At 43.5% G+C, this 16,105-nt stretch overlaps 1 protein-coding gene across 4 annotated transcripts in view; it reads left to right on the top strand.

The window, feature by feature from the left end:
- Positions 1-11,959, top strand: part of ERG (ETS transcription factor ERG) — a 137,768-nt gene extending 125,809 nt beyond the window's left edge. For all 4 annotated transcript variants that reach the window (XM_088051945.1, XM_014255719.2, XM_014255720.2 and 1 more), the window contains 4 exons: positions 4,625-4,693; positions 5,029-5,085; positions 6,658-6,705; positions 9,436-11,959. In XM_088051945.1, the coding sequence (XP_087908071.1) occupies positions 4,625-4,693; positions 5,029-5,085; positions 6,658-6,705; positions 9,436-9,956 (695 nt within the window). In that variant the 3' untranslated portion in view covers positions 9,957-11,959. The remainder of the gene's footprint in view (positions 1-4,624; positions 4,694-5,028; positions 5,086-6,657; positions 6,706-9,435) is intronic.
- Positions 11,960-16,105: the final 4,146 nt, after the last annotated feature.

The raw sequence follows: 16,105 nt of genomic DNA, 5'->3' as shown, positions 1-16,105 counted from the left end.
TGGTTAATTAGCCTGTCACCAGTAACAACCATCTTAAATTGGGATTGTTAGGCCTGGGAAGGAGAAGCTTTGGGGTGATCAAATTGTGGCCTGAAGGAGCCCCAGGAAAGCTGGAGAGAGACAATTGCCAAGGGCTGCAGGGCCAGGAGCCAGGGAATGGCTGCCAGTGGCAGAGGGCAGGGCTGGATCTTGGGATCTTGGGCAGGAATTGTTCCCTGGCAGGGTGGGCAGGGGCTGGGATGGAATTGCCAGAGCAGCTGGGGCTGCCCCTGGATCCCTGGCAGTGCCCAAGGCCAGGCTGGACATTGGGAGCTCCTGGGACAGTGGCAGGTGTCCCTGCCATGGCAGGGCTGGGAATTAATTGAGATTTAAAGTCCCTTCCCACCCAACCCATTCCATGATTCCATGATTTTGTTGTTATTTAAACACAGAGATTCCTGTTCATGATTCCTGTCCAGGTACCCAGGAAGTTCATTAGGGAGGAACAACTTGGCAATATATTAACAGCTGAAAACACAAATTGATAAATGCAGCACCTTCAGGCACGAGTTGTTTGCATATCTTACTGATTCCAAATTATCCCCCTTCACTCATGAAGGAACAACTTAACAAAGTCATCTTTATTTATGGCACAGTGACAGCCACTGCTCTGCTCACGGGCCAAAGTGAAAAATGTGAACAAATTAAGAACCACAGTGGAGAATCCCGTGGGAAATGTGGCTGTGCCATTAAATTCCCCAGCAGTGTGGCCTTGCATGGAAAGCTGTGTCAATCACCCCTTATCAAAAAGGCTCTTTGCAGACTTTGGAGGTGCTTAGAAATGCCTGGGAAACCCATGGGAGTATGGAAAAATCTTTGGAGCATGTTTAGAGATACAGAGGTTTGAAATTGTTCAAATCACGGTCTGGGGTTGAGGAAATGTGATATAATTATCAAAATAAAGAGTGTCAGAGCACACCTGCTTACTGTCAGTATAAGAAGAAGGGATATTCCAAATAAATTAAACATTTTCCTGGGGGATTAAAGCAGACTGAGGCACCCAGGAACTCTCAGGGACACTGGGGAATGTCAACACAAATAGGGATGAGAAAACAAAGCAGAATATAGAAACAGTCACCAAACATAAATCCAGAGGCCCCAAACTCTCAGTAATTCCCAGCAGAAGTGAACGTGTAACATAAGACCTGAGGGACCTGGTGTCCTGCAGGAAAAACTATGCCAGGATTTCAGGCAAAGGCTGGAATGAGTCTGTCTTCCTCCAGACTTGAATGAAAATCAGGATTTTTTGTTCAAGGTCTACGATTTCCATATTTGTTTCATTCTACGTGTGATAGAAAAATAAAATGTTAATTTTCCCTAGAGGAAAAAGTCCTGAACCACATATCAGACATGGTGAGCTCATTCATTTCAGCATTTTTATCTAACTCACATTTGAAATGACACTTGGGGAAACAAAATGCTTCATGTCAACATCTTTCTGCATTCACACAATTACTTGTGGAATTGCAGTTTAGTTTTTGGGTGTCTCTGTTCTTCTGTGCAGAACTAAACATTTTCTACAAAGAACTGTAGTGATTTTGGAAGTATTGTTCTATTTTATCTTTCACTGTTGAAAGTTGACGGACATCTTCAAAGTCAGAATTTTTATTCAGAGAGTAAGGGGTTTTTGCAGAAATTCAGTTTTCTTTCAGGAATCTGGGTTGGTTTGTTTTTTTTTTTGCTTATTCTGTGGCTTTCCTTTGAGTTAAATGTCACATTTCAACCAGACTGCAAAGAAGCTTTCCCATAACAAAGCACTGTTCATGTGAGAGCAAAAGCAGACCCTGGGGACAGCCACTTGATGATATGAAAAAGGTCAAAAATGAGGAGTAGGGGGAATAAATAAAGTTCAGTGGGAATCAGCCAAATCCTGGGGTGCAATTCTGGAGAGAGTAATTAAGCACTGCCATTGTTAAGGCACTACAATAGAAAATGGGAAATGAGCAGGGCTTGCAGTGCAAGGGAGGATTTCTGCAGTCACCTTTAGAACAGAACATGAGGTCTCAGGGACAGTGACACAATGAGGCTCTCAGGGACACCTGCTCGGGGTTGGTCTCACCAAACAGGAGCATTCCCATCAGGAATAAGGACATGTTGTGCTGATATTTCATGGACAAGAATTACTGATCAGGAAGAACAAGGGGTTTATCAAGGCACGATGCTGAACCAAGAGTGAAGCTGGAACTTTGCTCTATTTCAAGAAAAGCTGATAACGTGTTTTTTCTGTTCATGGAGAGGGTGTAGTCAAAAGATCATCTTGTGATGTGATGAGTTAAAAGGCAAAACATTTTTCTCACAGTACAGAACTTGTACCAAGTGTTTCAAGTGCCACCAAGTACAAGCACACACAGCATCTCCCACTCCTCTCAGGGCACAGGTGTCTGGTGGTTTGGAGATCCAAAAATAGGAGAGGAGAGGAGAGGAGAGGAGAGGAGAGGAGAGGAGAGGAGAGGAGAGGAGAGGAGAGGAGAGGAGAGGAGAGGAGAGGAGAGGAGAGGAGAGGAGAGGAGAGGAGAGGAGAGGAGAGGAGAGGAGAGGAGAGGAGAGGAGAGGAGAGGAGAGGAGAGATAGAGAGGAAGTGGCGGAAGTGGCAGAAGTGGCGGAAGGAAGGAAGGAAGGAAGGAAGGAAGGAAGGAAGGAAGGAAGGAAGGAAGGAAGGAAGGAAGGAAGGAAGGAAGGAAGGAAGGAAGGAAGGAAGGAAGGAAGGAAGGAAGGAAGGAAGGAAGGAAGGAAGGAAGGAAGGAAGGAAAAGGAAGGAAGGAAAAGGAAGGAAGGAAAAGGAAGGAAGGAAAAGGAAGGAAGGAAAAGGAAGGAAGGAAAAGGAAGGAAGGAAAAGGAAGGAAGGAAAAGGAAGGAAGGAAAAGGAAGGAAGGAAAAGGAAGGAAGGAAAAGGAAGGAAGGAAAAGGAAGGAAGGAAAAGGAAGGAAGGAAAAGGAAGGAAGGAAAAGGAAGGAAGGAAAAGGAAGGAAGGAAAAGGAAGGAAGGAAAAGGAAGGAAGGAAAAGGAAGGAAGGAAAAGGAAGGAAGGAAAAGAAAGGAGAAAGTGGAAGACATCGTGGGTAGAATTGTGGTTGGGACAATGTTTTTCTGAGCAGGGAGTGTAAAAACTGGAGGGGAAAAGTAGTTTCCTTATGTCACCAGGACCTGCCTGGCAGGGGAATCTAGAGAGGAGGTAGAGAACCTGCCATGGAGGAAGGGAGCTGGCCAGGCAAGGCAGGACTGCAGGAGATGCCTGCAGACTCCCCACAGCTGAGCCCCCTGTGTGGTTCAGAACTCAGAACCCACTGGAATTATGACCAGAGTAATTCTGGATATTTTTTGCCGGGTGGTAAAGCCTCTAACTAAGCAGCAGTGTCGATCTCAGCCTGGGCAGGACAACTGCAGGTCACAGTGATCCATATTCTGCTCAGACATGAGCACCTGTAAAATTCACATTATTTTCTCTGAAACTGTGGAATAGTTCTTAAGAAATCAGGGATACAAGGTTATTCATTATGAAAATGCAGTACAAAAATCAGTTGCAAATCTCAGCAAAAGCGAAGGTTTTGAAGTGTAGGATTCTGGGAGCTGGCAGTACCAAACAGACTAAATAAATTAAATGCAATTTGGTTTTGTATTTTACATTACACTTTATTTCCATGCAATGCTGCTCCTCCCAGTGCTTGGAAATGGGCAGATACATCTGCCTTGCACAGAGCCAGTCTGGGGCTGTTTCTTTGCTTTCTAACTGGTTTCATTTCCAAACATGGATTCTGAAATAAAGCACAAGTGTTGTTGAGAGTCAAGACATCTGCACCAACTTAGTTCCACCAGGTGGGCACTGCTACCTTCCTGAGATCCTGGAAGTTACATAAGTCTCTGATTTTGGCAGTAATTTTAGCTAATGTGTTAAAGTCAGCCGTGGAAAAGCACAGGAAACTGCCAAAGATTTCTAAGGGTAAACCAAACATTTGAATTTACTACATTTGCTTTATGAAGAAAGCTTTTATGGCTTAGGTTTTTCATCTTTTTAATATGCTAAAGCACCGAAATAAAATAGATGTAACGAGTAAATGAAGGAAAGGGAAATGAAAATTTAGATCTGTAAATTTAAGGAGCTTGTCCCAAGAAGCAGAAAGGAATAAATCAACTAAAGCCTGTCTTCTTAAAAGGAAATACTGTTAGATGCTGGATTTGGGAGGGTTTATGCATAAAAGGAACTCCTGGGGACTTTTCCTGCAAGATCTTAGCACAGATTATTCATGATGTCAGTGTGTGCCATTCCTTGCTGTCCTGGGCTGAGGAAGGGGACTAAAGGGAGAACCCAGAACCTTTGGATGTGATGAACTCTATCTGGTCTCTAAAGATTCTTTGCAGAACCTATTTCAGTGCAGCTGAGACCTCTGACAACCACAGGCAGCTCTGTAGAGCACAACTGTTGTTTTTACTGTTGTTTTCAGAGACAATAAAGATGATAAAGGTTTTAGCAAAGAATTCCCTGCCTGTTTCAGTAATTTTCCAAATCCTGAGTCCCCTCAAATGTACCCTTTTTGGACATAACCACTTTAGGCCATATCTGCATGAATAAGTGTCTTTTTCCTTCACAGATTTGCCTTATGAGCAAGCCAGGAGATCAGCATGGACGAGTCACAGCCACCCCAGCCCTCAGTCAAAAGGTAAAAGCATCTGCACAGCTGGGGAATAAATAGATTTGATTCCAAAGGGAATTACAGGAGCTCTGGAGGTGTTTTATCTGTGCATTTTTGGAAAGCCAATTGTATAGACAATTCTGGGAGGTGTCACTGGGCAGCCACATCCTTCCTTAAACTCAAACTTCACCAAGTCCATCACCATAGAGCCTTAAAAAGCTTTTTATGAGCTTTAAATCCTGTTGTGTCCATCCTGGAGCAGAGGGCAGCAGGAGATCCAGGCCTGGGGACCTCTCATAGGTTTGGTGAGCAACTTCCTAACTGGAAAAATAATTAAATGGGTTTTTTTTTATCATTTTCAGCTACTCAGCCATCATCCTCAACAGTTCCCAAAACAGAAGACCAGCGTCCTCAGTTAGGTGGGTGTCATTTGGCTTGAATTCCACCTGGGTTTGTTGAATATGATGAGAAACTAAAAAATTGCACAATCTGGTTCAGACCACTCCAGCTGGAGACCACCAAAACCTCACATGGGAATGGGATTTGCTCTGCAGCTGGATTTGGGATGGATATAATGTTTAAAGGCAGTGAAAAAAAATGGTATTTAAAAAAAAAACCTGTCTCTACAGTTTGGGTACAAAGGTACAAAAGTGGAAAGTAGAGATGTCAAAAGACCCCAGTAGTTGAGATGGCAGCAGTTGGAAAAAGTGCATGAGCCAAAAAGAAAGAAAAGGGAATGGATTACAGGCTACAGAAACCCGTTTGAATTCGGCTCCTGAAACACAACAGGAATATTAAGAGGGATTCTCAGCCTCTTGGAAAACTGAGGGGAAAGCAGAAGTTTATGGATTTGTAGAGTAGTGGTTTAGCAAAATGGGCATCTTTTGTGTTTTCAGAGCAGCAAATCCACAGGGTGGGACCTAATCCCTTGTTGCAAATTCAGCTGTATTTTGGACAGGTAGCTGGAGAGCACTACAAAGGTCCTGAGTCAGTCATGGCTTTTGTTAACAGCAAAAGGTTAGAAGGAGGAAATAAAAGAGATTTAGAGGATATTCTTAGCTCAGAAGACTCTGAGCCAGTTTTTATCACATGGATTTTAAATCATTATTCTGGGTTTTGTTACAGCTAAACAAGACTGTGCATGACCAGTTCTCATTAACTCATGCACAGACTGCCTGGGAAGGATTACACTGATTTTTGCCCAAACAGTGTTTTATCTAGTCTGGCCTTCCAACCACGAGAATCTTCATAGAAATATACTGATGATTTATGTAAGTCCTGAGGACCTTTTAATGGCTGTGTGTGAGCTGCACAGATGATTTAAATGTGTAAGGAATGTAACCTGATTGTCTTCTTGGCTGTAAAAGCCACAGGGGCACTCAGGGCTTGCAGCCCATCACTTTGGCTTTGGGCTGCTGTCACAGCCCTCCCTTTTTCCCTGTTGGACTTCAAGCCAAAGTAAGTTTTCATTTCCAGAGGGAATTCCTAGAGGGAAATACTGAGATGCTACAGGCACTGTAAGGCTGACAGAGGCTCTTCTGAAAACCTCAGCTGCAGGGTGAATCCATGGGATCCCTCACTGGAGTCCAGTGACAAAAGAGAATCACAGAATCACTGAGGTTGGACCTCCAAGGTCATTGAGTCCAACCTGTGACCCATCCCCACCTTGTCACTGAGCCCAGAGCCCTGAGTGCCACATCCAGGCCTTCCCTGGACACTTCCAGGGATGGGGATTCCACCACCAGCATGTTTCATAACAAAATTTACATTCTGAATATATGCATCTGCACATTACTACAGTACAAAAAGCACACCAAGCTTGAAAGGAGACCGTACAAATACTGCCATGCAGAGGGAGAAAATGGCTTAGGTGTTGGATCTGCTGTCCCATCACACAGTGCACACTGCCCCTCACAAGGTTCAGAAATAGTACCTACAACATTTGACATCGCTGTTGCATGATTTTGAATCTTTCTTTCACGATTTTGTAGATCCATATCAGATTCTCGGACCGACCAGCAGCCGACTTGCAAATCCAGGTGAGAAGGGATTTTGCTGATTTAGGAGGCTTTCCTTTCTTTCACTGCTGAGTGTCACCACTTCAGCTTTAAGACCAGACCTGGAAGGGGATGTCCCTGATTTTCCCACTCCTCAGCATGGCTCAGGGGGAGCTGATGGTACCCAGTGTGTTGCAGAATTTCTGAATTACACAGGGGGTGGGACTGAGGAAGTTAGAATCATTAAGGTTGGAAACGACCTCCAAGGAGTCCAACCTTTGAAGCTGGAGTTCACTTCAGTTGCCTGAACATCAGGATTTGCTTATGGGGTGTAAGAGGCCCCATCTGTCTCCAGTTACCCTTCCAGAAGGGCACAAATCTTTTAACCACTCTTCATCAGCTGTGTCCCAGATTCTGTTAATCCACATCACAGCATCATGCTGGATATTCCTTGGGGAATACAAAATTTTGGGATGAATAACCCAGGAGAAATATATAGAAAAAAGAAAACAAAAACCAGGAAAGTGTCTTTTATTTGCAAATAATAATTGGGTTAAACACTTCAAAAATGTTCTCCCCCCTCAATGGGGTGCATTGTGGATAGGGATGTGTAGCTTAGAAGACAGTCACAGACTCACAGAACCACTCAGGTGGGAAAACACCTCAAGGACCACCGAGTGCAACCTTGGAGCAGCATGTTTTTGCTAAACACAAGGGATCACAAGGGATTTAGTAGCTCTGACCGGGAATTGTGCAGATCTCACTGCTCCAAGCCCGCAGGACACGCTGTGGCTGTACAGCACCGTGACCAACACCACAACCCACCACGAGGGACTGACACTCTGTGTTCCACTTGTGTTCCTTACCTGGACAGTCCCAGGGCACAACATTCCTTGTTCCACACACATCTCCTCAGCCCCCCCAGCAACAATGGTTCCTTTTACAGCAATTTTACAGCTTTTCAAGGCCTGAAATTGCCAAAATGCTGATGAGTTTCCTTTCGCTTTCTCCCAAGTGACATCGAGCGCAGTTCTAGATTCACTGACTCTCCAAACAGTTTTGTGTGGCAGAGGAAAGTAATTAAGTGTTAAGAGTAGGATTTTCCAAACGGCCTGAGGCGGTGGGGGTTTCCAGGCAAGACTGGTCTTGACTGGGAGCGGGGGCATGCATCCCTTTAATTTGGTCATAAATCATGGCTTGCCAAATTTTATCAAGTGTCCCTTTGGTTGACTTCATTACTGTGGGTGACACTTAACACGATCTGGACTGGGATGCTTTTTTAACATTTGGATATGGAATTCCTCCACACCATCATAACTGTGCTTTAACATGTTTTGTGTGTTTATAAATTGGTGGAATTACTCTCTCATTAAAAGGAAATTGACAGCAACCATTTATTTTCATAGGACTATATATTACATTTGGAAGGCAAGTGTTTATGTTAGAACATATGTTGGATTGCTTATTCAAAAAATTTGTGTTTTGTCCAGTGCTGAACTGTTTATTGATTTTCAAAGCCTAATCCTCTTGTTATGTTTCGTGTATTAAAACTTGCATGCCTTGCTCATACCACGGATTCTTTTGTTTGTTTGTTTATTTAAAGCATGTTAATGGAACAGAAGAAATTCATTAAGGCCAGTTTGGATAAATACAATTTAAATGAATATGGGTTTCAGTTGCACTGAAGTATAAACTGCTAATGGGTTTCAGATGCTGCTCTAGCTCGATATTGTAATTGCTACTATAAGCTTTCTAAAGAAAAGCTTGTTTATTATACCCACATAGCTGGTTTGAATAAAAAAAAAAAAAGAAAGAAACCCAACCGATTCCTGGTCAGAGATGTAGTTCAGAGTTAGCACATCCAGGCTGGTTGGCAAATTCTGCTGACACTGTGCTTGTGAAACAGATTGCATCGCCAGCTGCTCAGCTGCATTTTGCATCATTTCAGTGTTGCTTTGTTAAGAAATGCTAAGCTTCTAACGTGACTGTCAGTGGCAAGGCCCTTTGAAATCTACTTTCACTTGTCTAAAATGGACAAATTTTGTTGCCCTACCTTACTTTTGTGAAGTTTACAGACTAACTGTTTTCTTTTTGCCATGGAATTGGCAGAGAGTGAGAAAAATACAACAGCAACATTTTGCGTCTTAATGGAAAATAATCATTTAAACTGATTTGAAGCAGAATGATGACAAGGATGTATTTTATGGACCTTTTCACTGTTCTTGCAATTGTTTTGCCCTCTGGTTGTGTGCAGTGCAACAGCAAGCTAATAAGTTTCCGTTCTGCATTTCCCCAAATGCTGCAAAGGGATGATATGGTTTGGCACGGGCCCAGCTTGCTCTAAACTTCTCCATTTTTGTGTGGGCTCATTTCATAGCAGGGAACATTTAGTTGCAACATAATGCTGTGAGAACAAGCAGAGTGTTAGGCAAGTGAAAGCTGTTTGTGCTGAACTTTAGAGATTAGTTTCCTAAATGAGCGCTGTATTATTTCCCCATCAATTGTCTGCGCTGAATGACATTAGGTAACAATTAAATCTCCATGGAATGGCATTCTGCCACTCACATGAGGGAAAACACGACACATTACAATTATCCCTGCTCCTCAGCGTTTCGTGAGACAGTCCTGGGAGAAGGGAGACTGGTTAATAGAATGAATTAGGAGCCAACATCACAGCATTTCCTAATGGGGTCCTCGGGGAGAGCCCGCAGAGTTGATGCTTTGACATTATTAATGCCAGCCCTGACATTCCCACTTTGTTCTTCCCCGCAGGGAGCGGGCAGATCCAGCTGTGGCAGTTCCTGCTGGAGCTGCTGTCGGACAGCTCCAACTCCAACTGCATCACCTGGGAGGGCACCAACGGCGAGTTCAAGATGACGGACCCCGACGAGGTGGCGCGGCGCTGGGGCGAGCGGAAGAGCAAGCCCAACATGAACTACGACAAGCTCAGCCGCGCCCTGCGCTACTACTACGACAAGAACATCATGACCAAGGTCCACGGCAAGCGCTACGCCTACAAATTCGACTTCCACGGCATCGCCCAGGCCCTGCAGCCTCACCCCCCGGAGTCGTCCATGTACAAATACCCGTCGGACCTGCCCTACATGAGCTCGTACCACGCGCACCCGCAGAAGATGAACTTTGTGGCTCCCCACCCCCCTGCCTTGCCCGTGACATCCTCCAGCTTTTTTGCTGCCCCCAATCCCTACTGGAATTCGCCGACTGGAGGGATCTACCCCAACACCAGGCTGCCAGCTGCTCATATGCCTTCTCATCTTGGCACCTACTACTAAGTGGGGTGGGGAAAATAAACACCAGGCAAAGCAAAGACGCTTCCCGATGGGATTCGGTCCCTGAGGAGTCGCGATGAACTCTGTTGGAGTACTCGAATTAAAAGTGCCTAAAGAGACAAGTGAAGGTTTGGCTGGGGAAAAAATAACCCAAAACCACGTTAAAAATAGATGTCAAAAAGACTTTTTGTAGTAGGGATTTAAAGGAAATAATCCAAGAAGTATTAAGATACTAAAATGTAATGTATATGGGCATCGACTCTGTGGACCAAACAACAATAGACTATTGTAGGTAGAAGCATGAAATGATAAGGAAAACCTACGGAAGCTGGTGGTCTTAAAAAGTTGATAAGCTTGTGTGTAAAGTTTGATATCATGCTAGTGCAAAACTGGGACTATACTACAGCAATATAAGGATAAGTCTATAGTGACCTAACATATGGATCATTACAAAAGAGAGGAAAAGGGAAAAAAAAAAAAAAAAAGGAAAAAAAGCCTATCTGTATTTAGAAAATAGAAACATATCAGCAGAAGAGACTGGTTAGTGTGGAAGCTGATTTGGAATAGAACATCAGTGTTGTAATTAAAACCAAATGAGATCCATTCATCAGAGCGAATCAGCTACTCAAACTGTGAAGACAAACCAAACTTTCAGATTCCTTGACAGTTTTACAGGAATCCTGAGCCAAACGTGGGAAATGAGAATGTGCTGGAGGGCAAGTGTATGATTGTAGCTCAGAGGCCTGCACCTGACAGAGGAGGCAGGAAGGAGAAGGAGGAGGATGAAGGTGGTGAGAAGGGGAGGAAAGAAACTTCTTGACCAGTAGAGACTGAAAAGACTGAAAACTTTGTAGTGTTGGGACTATGAAGAAACACTTGTTTGGACTTGTGAAACATATTGCTCAGTATTATACCATTCCCAGTATTTCAGGAGGAACAGACTTGGTTCAGTAGTAATAAAAAGTGGGAAGAGGGAAAAGCAGAAGAAGCGAGAAATCAGAATATGCATCTCTTTTTTTTTTTTCTTTTTTTTAGGGGCAAAAAAAAAAAAAAAGCAAAACTGGAATTGTGTTTGATATTTAAAAGTTACCAGTTAGAACCTCATCATTACTAAGGGAGTTTGTTTTCTATTGGTTAGAGCAAGAGACAACCCCTGACTGCCAGAATCAGAAATCACCTGAATATTTTTGTTAGGCGGGCGCCAGTTTTTCTTACCGAGTCGCGAACGCTGTGCGTTTGTCAGAATGAAGTATACAAGTTCAATGTTATTTTTTTTTTTCCTTTTTATATAATTATTATATAACTTATGCATTTATACACTACGAGTTGATCTCGGCCAACCAAAGACACACACACACAAAAAAACAAAACAAAACAAAAAAAAGGGACAATCCAAAAAAGAAACTATTGTGGCCTTGAATTTTAACTCTGTATGCTTAATGTTTACATTATGAACATATTAGTCCTTAGATTGCAGAATGTATGTAATAAAATAAGCTTGGCCTAGCATGGCAATTTCAGATTGACAATGTGGTTTGCATTTGTGTTTGCATTTTTTTGTGTGTGACACCCATGACAGATGTGCTACTCATCAGGTTAAAATAGACCAGGCTTTTTGGGATGTGAAGATGTAGGAGCAAACAGCCTGAGTTTAAAATGTACAGGTGCTGGGTATGTTCTTTTCCAGACAGTTCTGCTGAAATGCTTCCAGCCCTTCTTTAACAGTGCCTTGCCATCCCTGTGCTGAGCTTCTCTGGCCCAGAGATTGCAACCATCCCCAATTAATTCATCGACAGCTCCACGCCCAAGACTGGAAATGAAGCCTAAGGGAGGCCTCTAAGGAAGAGTATTCATATTCAGAAATAATCTTTTGTTGCCATGAAGTTGTGCTGCAAAATCTCAGCCTGGGATGTATCTTCCTCCTGAATCGTGTGTTGAATTGCTTTGCTCCCTTGCCCTTAATACATTCTGTATCATTATTAGTGAATAAAGTGAATAATGAACAATTTCCATTATTCCCCACGTTAGAACGGAGTGTGTGGCAGCTTTGTTCATTTGTCACTGCAGCCCATCCTGGCTGTTTACGAAGGGCAGGGTTTTTATTTTTATCTTCTAGCTTTAGAGGCTTCCCACTCTGTACCCTGGGCCCCAAAACTGCATCTGGTGCCTACTGGCATAAATCCATTCTTTCCCAACACCATCTGAAGAACTGGTCTGGAAAATCAGCCCTGACATTTATGAGTGGCTCTCCACAGTGTTTGCTGCAGGAATCCCAGACAGCTCAGCCCTCTGTGTCCCTCCTTTTCGCTGTTCTTTTGTGTCTTGTTTTTTCCCAGACAAAATGGGTGTGGTTTCAGGTTTTATAGGAAATGTTCTGCATATGCATTTTGTGGGGAGCAATGGGACCCAATTCACCAGGCTTTGTGTTAGGAGTGTCTTGGTGACAGTTTATAATCACAGGATTGTGTTACCAATGTGTGACACCTGGGCAGGGAAATAAGCAAGGTAAGACTGTATTTCCATAAAAAAAAAAGAAGAAGAAAAAAATGAACTCTTAGAAAAGGTCAGTCACTATTTCAGAAAGTTAAGGAGTTATGGCAGACACACCTGGATAATAATTTGCCTTTCAGTGGAAATAAGTCTGCAGATCCTCACTGTCTACTTGATGTGTACTTCCAACGCAAAATGGTGAGTATATTTTTGAACCAGCTTTTAATTAAACACTAAAAATCCAGATTTAATTAAGGTCTTTGTTTGGATGGCCAAGGACATGCCTGGCAGCATCCAAAGCATCCCCAGTGCTCAGGGGGTGCCTGCAGGGCTTCCAGGTTGTGTTCCCTGGCTGCTGTCCTGTGCAATGGGAACAACATCCCAGCTTTGGGCTCCAGATCCCAGGACAGGGATGGAGCCAGAGCAGATGGCCTGGTGGAATCCCCTCGTGTGAAGATTAAAATCCTCGAGCTGGCCATGGGAAGCTCACTGGTGGACCGTGGTCACCCATTGCAGAGCTTCAGGACCTGCTCCCTCCCTTCCAGGAGCCTTGGAAAAACATGGATTTTGCAAGAGGGAAGTGAAGGATGGAGAGATCCTTCTAGTGGTGCACTGGGATTATTTGTAGGGTCTCCCATGACCGTGACAAGGGATGAGGCCATCAGGCAGAGCTGAGGAACTGTGTGTCCAGACCATGAGAGACGTTCAGTGAAGCTCACACTGACCCCAAGACCTTGGCTGGATCTTCTCTTTGCCATTTAGCACCTGGACAACACGGCCCTGATGGGCCCACATTTGCAGAAATTGGTAACATTAATAACTTTAGCCCTTTATTTAAATTAGAGTTTCTTTTAAAGGCAACTTTCAGCCAAGCTGGAAACCTTACCCAGATTCCAAAGAGCCCACAAGCTTTTTAAACTGCCCACAGAAACACAGGGATCATCAGGTGTTTAGACTTTTCTTCTGCACATTTTTCAATTTCAGACTATTTCTTGCCCCAGCTAAAATATAATTTTAAAATAAATTTCTCATTACATGTGCATTAAAGGTAAAAGAAACCATTTTACCTATATCATATGATTAGTCATCCCATGAGCTTTTCCTGAGCCACCTTCTCAAGTTTTGGTCACATTAGGAAAATACCCAAGGTTCTTAGGCCAGGAATTTCCCTGAGATGTCCTTTTAAATCACTGGATTGAAGACTTCTCAAAACCAAGATCAGAAAATTTTGGGGTTCCATGCCAGAATATTGGTCCATATATATTTTATAAAAACCTAAGGGGCAGGATAATTTTCTGTGCCCAATCCTAGAAGCAGTGAGGAAACCCTGTCCGTCCCTCTCATTATAACAAAACTGTTTTCTACTGTACATTTACTGATGTTTCCTTAACCTTCTTTGAAGAGGTCTCAATTCCAGGGAATTTCCACCCATTCCCATTACACAGAGCCCAACACATCTCATTGTCAAAGAGGGGTGGTTTGTTTTGGTTTTTTTTTTTCTGTTTCCCTGCCATTTCTGTATTTTGCAATTCCTTGTGATTGCACTCCCCATACATCACCCTCTGGAGTTCTTTGCCTGCCTCAGTGTTTACAGCTTTCCAAATATTTGTGGTTTGTTATCACACTCCCTTTGACTGGCTGTTTGCCAAGCTTAGACATATTCCGCTTCACAAACCTATCCCTCTTCTTCTCTGGCAATTGTTAATGTGCCCTTCTTCTTTTCCTTTGTTTTTCCTTTCCCTTTCCCCACTCCACCCCTCACTTACACATTGCCAAGCCTGCTGTCTCCTCCTGTCTAAACCATTCCCATCTAGGACTTTTTTGACTGCACCTCCATCCCACTGGAGTCTGTTCTTCCCAAACAAGCAGGTGAAACCCTTTTAGTCCCACCTGGATGAAAAGCGAGCAGCATGAGCAGCAAAAAGATGGATTTACATGTTCTTTCTTTGGAAATGTTTTTTTTGTGACCTGAAAAGCCTCCTTTCCTCAGGTGTCTCCATCAGCAGACCACTGGGAAGGTTTTTCCAGACTCTTGGAGTGAAATTGCTGCACTGCTTCCACCAGCTCATCCTGCCCCAAAAAACTGCCAATTCATTTCCAATTTTCTTCATGCTGAAGGTGCCATTTTTCTCCACACAAAACTAAAAATCTGCTCTGCAGAGAATCAAAGGATTGCAGAATTATCAAGGTTGGATGAAACCTTCAAGCTCATCCAGTGACTCCCCAGCACCGCCAGCATCACCCCAAAACCACGTCCCCAAATTCCATATCCAGATGCCAAATTGGATACAGGCTTCTAAAACAGGCACAGGGACTTGGACTAAATGATTGCCATGATACTTCTAGGCTTCCAAGCAGTTCCAAGAGGATATGAAAGGCAAGTTTTACGTTTTAGGCACATCTTTTACTCAATTCTTTCACATATTTTTGCAAAATCCCCAGTCTGTGTCACAACACAGCCGTGTAGATTCTTTGGCCACAGGACTGCCAGGGATGAGAGAGGGCTTCAAACACCACTTTTCTTCATCCTCATGGAGAAGAGCTGGAGGACTCATGAAGTTCCCCAGTATTGCTGCAACCACCCTGACCACTGGAATGGTCAAGTTTAGAAATAATATTCCTTTTCTCCTGTAGGCTGGGGAGGGGTATGTTCACCTGCATTAGTGTACTCCAAATACAAGGGGAAAGGGAAGAAAGGGGGAAAATTAAAATATTCATTTGTTCCATGGTTGAAAATTGCCCTCAATGCCATCTAGTTCCCAGAAATTGGTCTGGTACATCCTCACATTTCAGTTTTCTGGGATGGGAATGAATTCAGATGACCCAGCCATGAGTCGGATCCCATTGTGCTGGAGAGGGTAAATACAGATCATGACTAACAGATGTTGCTTTGAAGTGCTCCTATCTTTAAATGCACAAGGCTAATGAATGCTGGAAAATTCTGTATTTTCTACCAAGACTAGGCTGAACATTTTCCACTCTTTCTTCAAAAGCGGGGGGGGGTGGATTTTTATTTTTATTTTTTTAATTTATTCCAGCATATGCTGAGGATAAGTCCAGGAAACATGTGGAAGGTCCTTGGACATTGTGGTGGGCTCATATCCTGGCACAGAGACACAGCTCACAGCCTGGCTCCCCAAGGGACTGGAGAGTCTGAATGGCTGCTGGTTAAAAATATGGAAAAATTCCAAGTGCTCGTGCATGGCTGCAAGCAAGCTGTAAACCTCCCACCACAGGTTTCCAAGGAAAAGACAGAAAATTAGGACTACAGCAAGTGGCACACAGCCTTTGGAGGAGGGTTTGAGTCTCAAAACAGGTGTGAAAATTACCTTGGCTATTCAAGGAGGTGACAGGGGAGGGGACAAACAGCCAAGGATGCAGAGAAATAAAAAAGCTTTTATCAGCAGGGCTTGGGAAAAGGAAAGAAAAATAGGAAAAAGAGGCAAAAAGGGAGATGTAAAGAAGAAGAAGAGTCCTGAAGTACTGTCAGAGGAGTAGCAAAATGCCATGACACTGCCAGACTTATTAACAATTTATGGAAGGGGAGGGAAGTGGAATTTAAGACATCCTTGCAGGGGTTACTTGGTGCTGTTGGACCTGATTTGATGATGGTGACATGAGCTCTGAGCTGTCAGCAGACAGGGAGACAGCCAGAGCATCCC

This window comes from Pseudopodoces humilis, chromosome 2, assembly GCF_049639895.1.
Source record: "Pseudopodoces humilis isolate 2021_Gansu_Grassland_sample_001 chromosome 2, ASM4963989v1, whole genome shotgun sequence".
Classification (NCBI taxonomy): Eukaryota; Metazoa; Chordata; class Aves; order Passeriformes; family Paridae; genus Pseudopodoces; species Pseudopodoces humilis.
The sequence above is the reverse complement of the archived record's forward strand: the minus strand, read 5'-3'. Positions and strand labels throughout refer to the sequence as shown.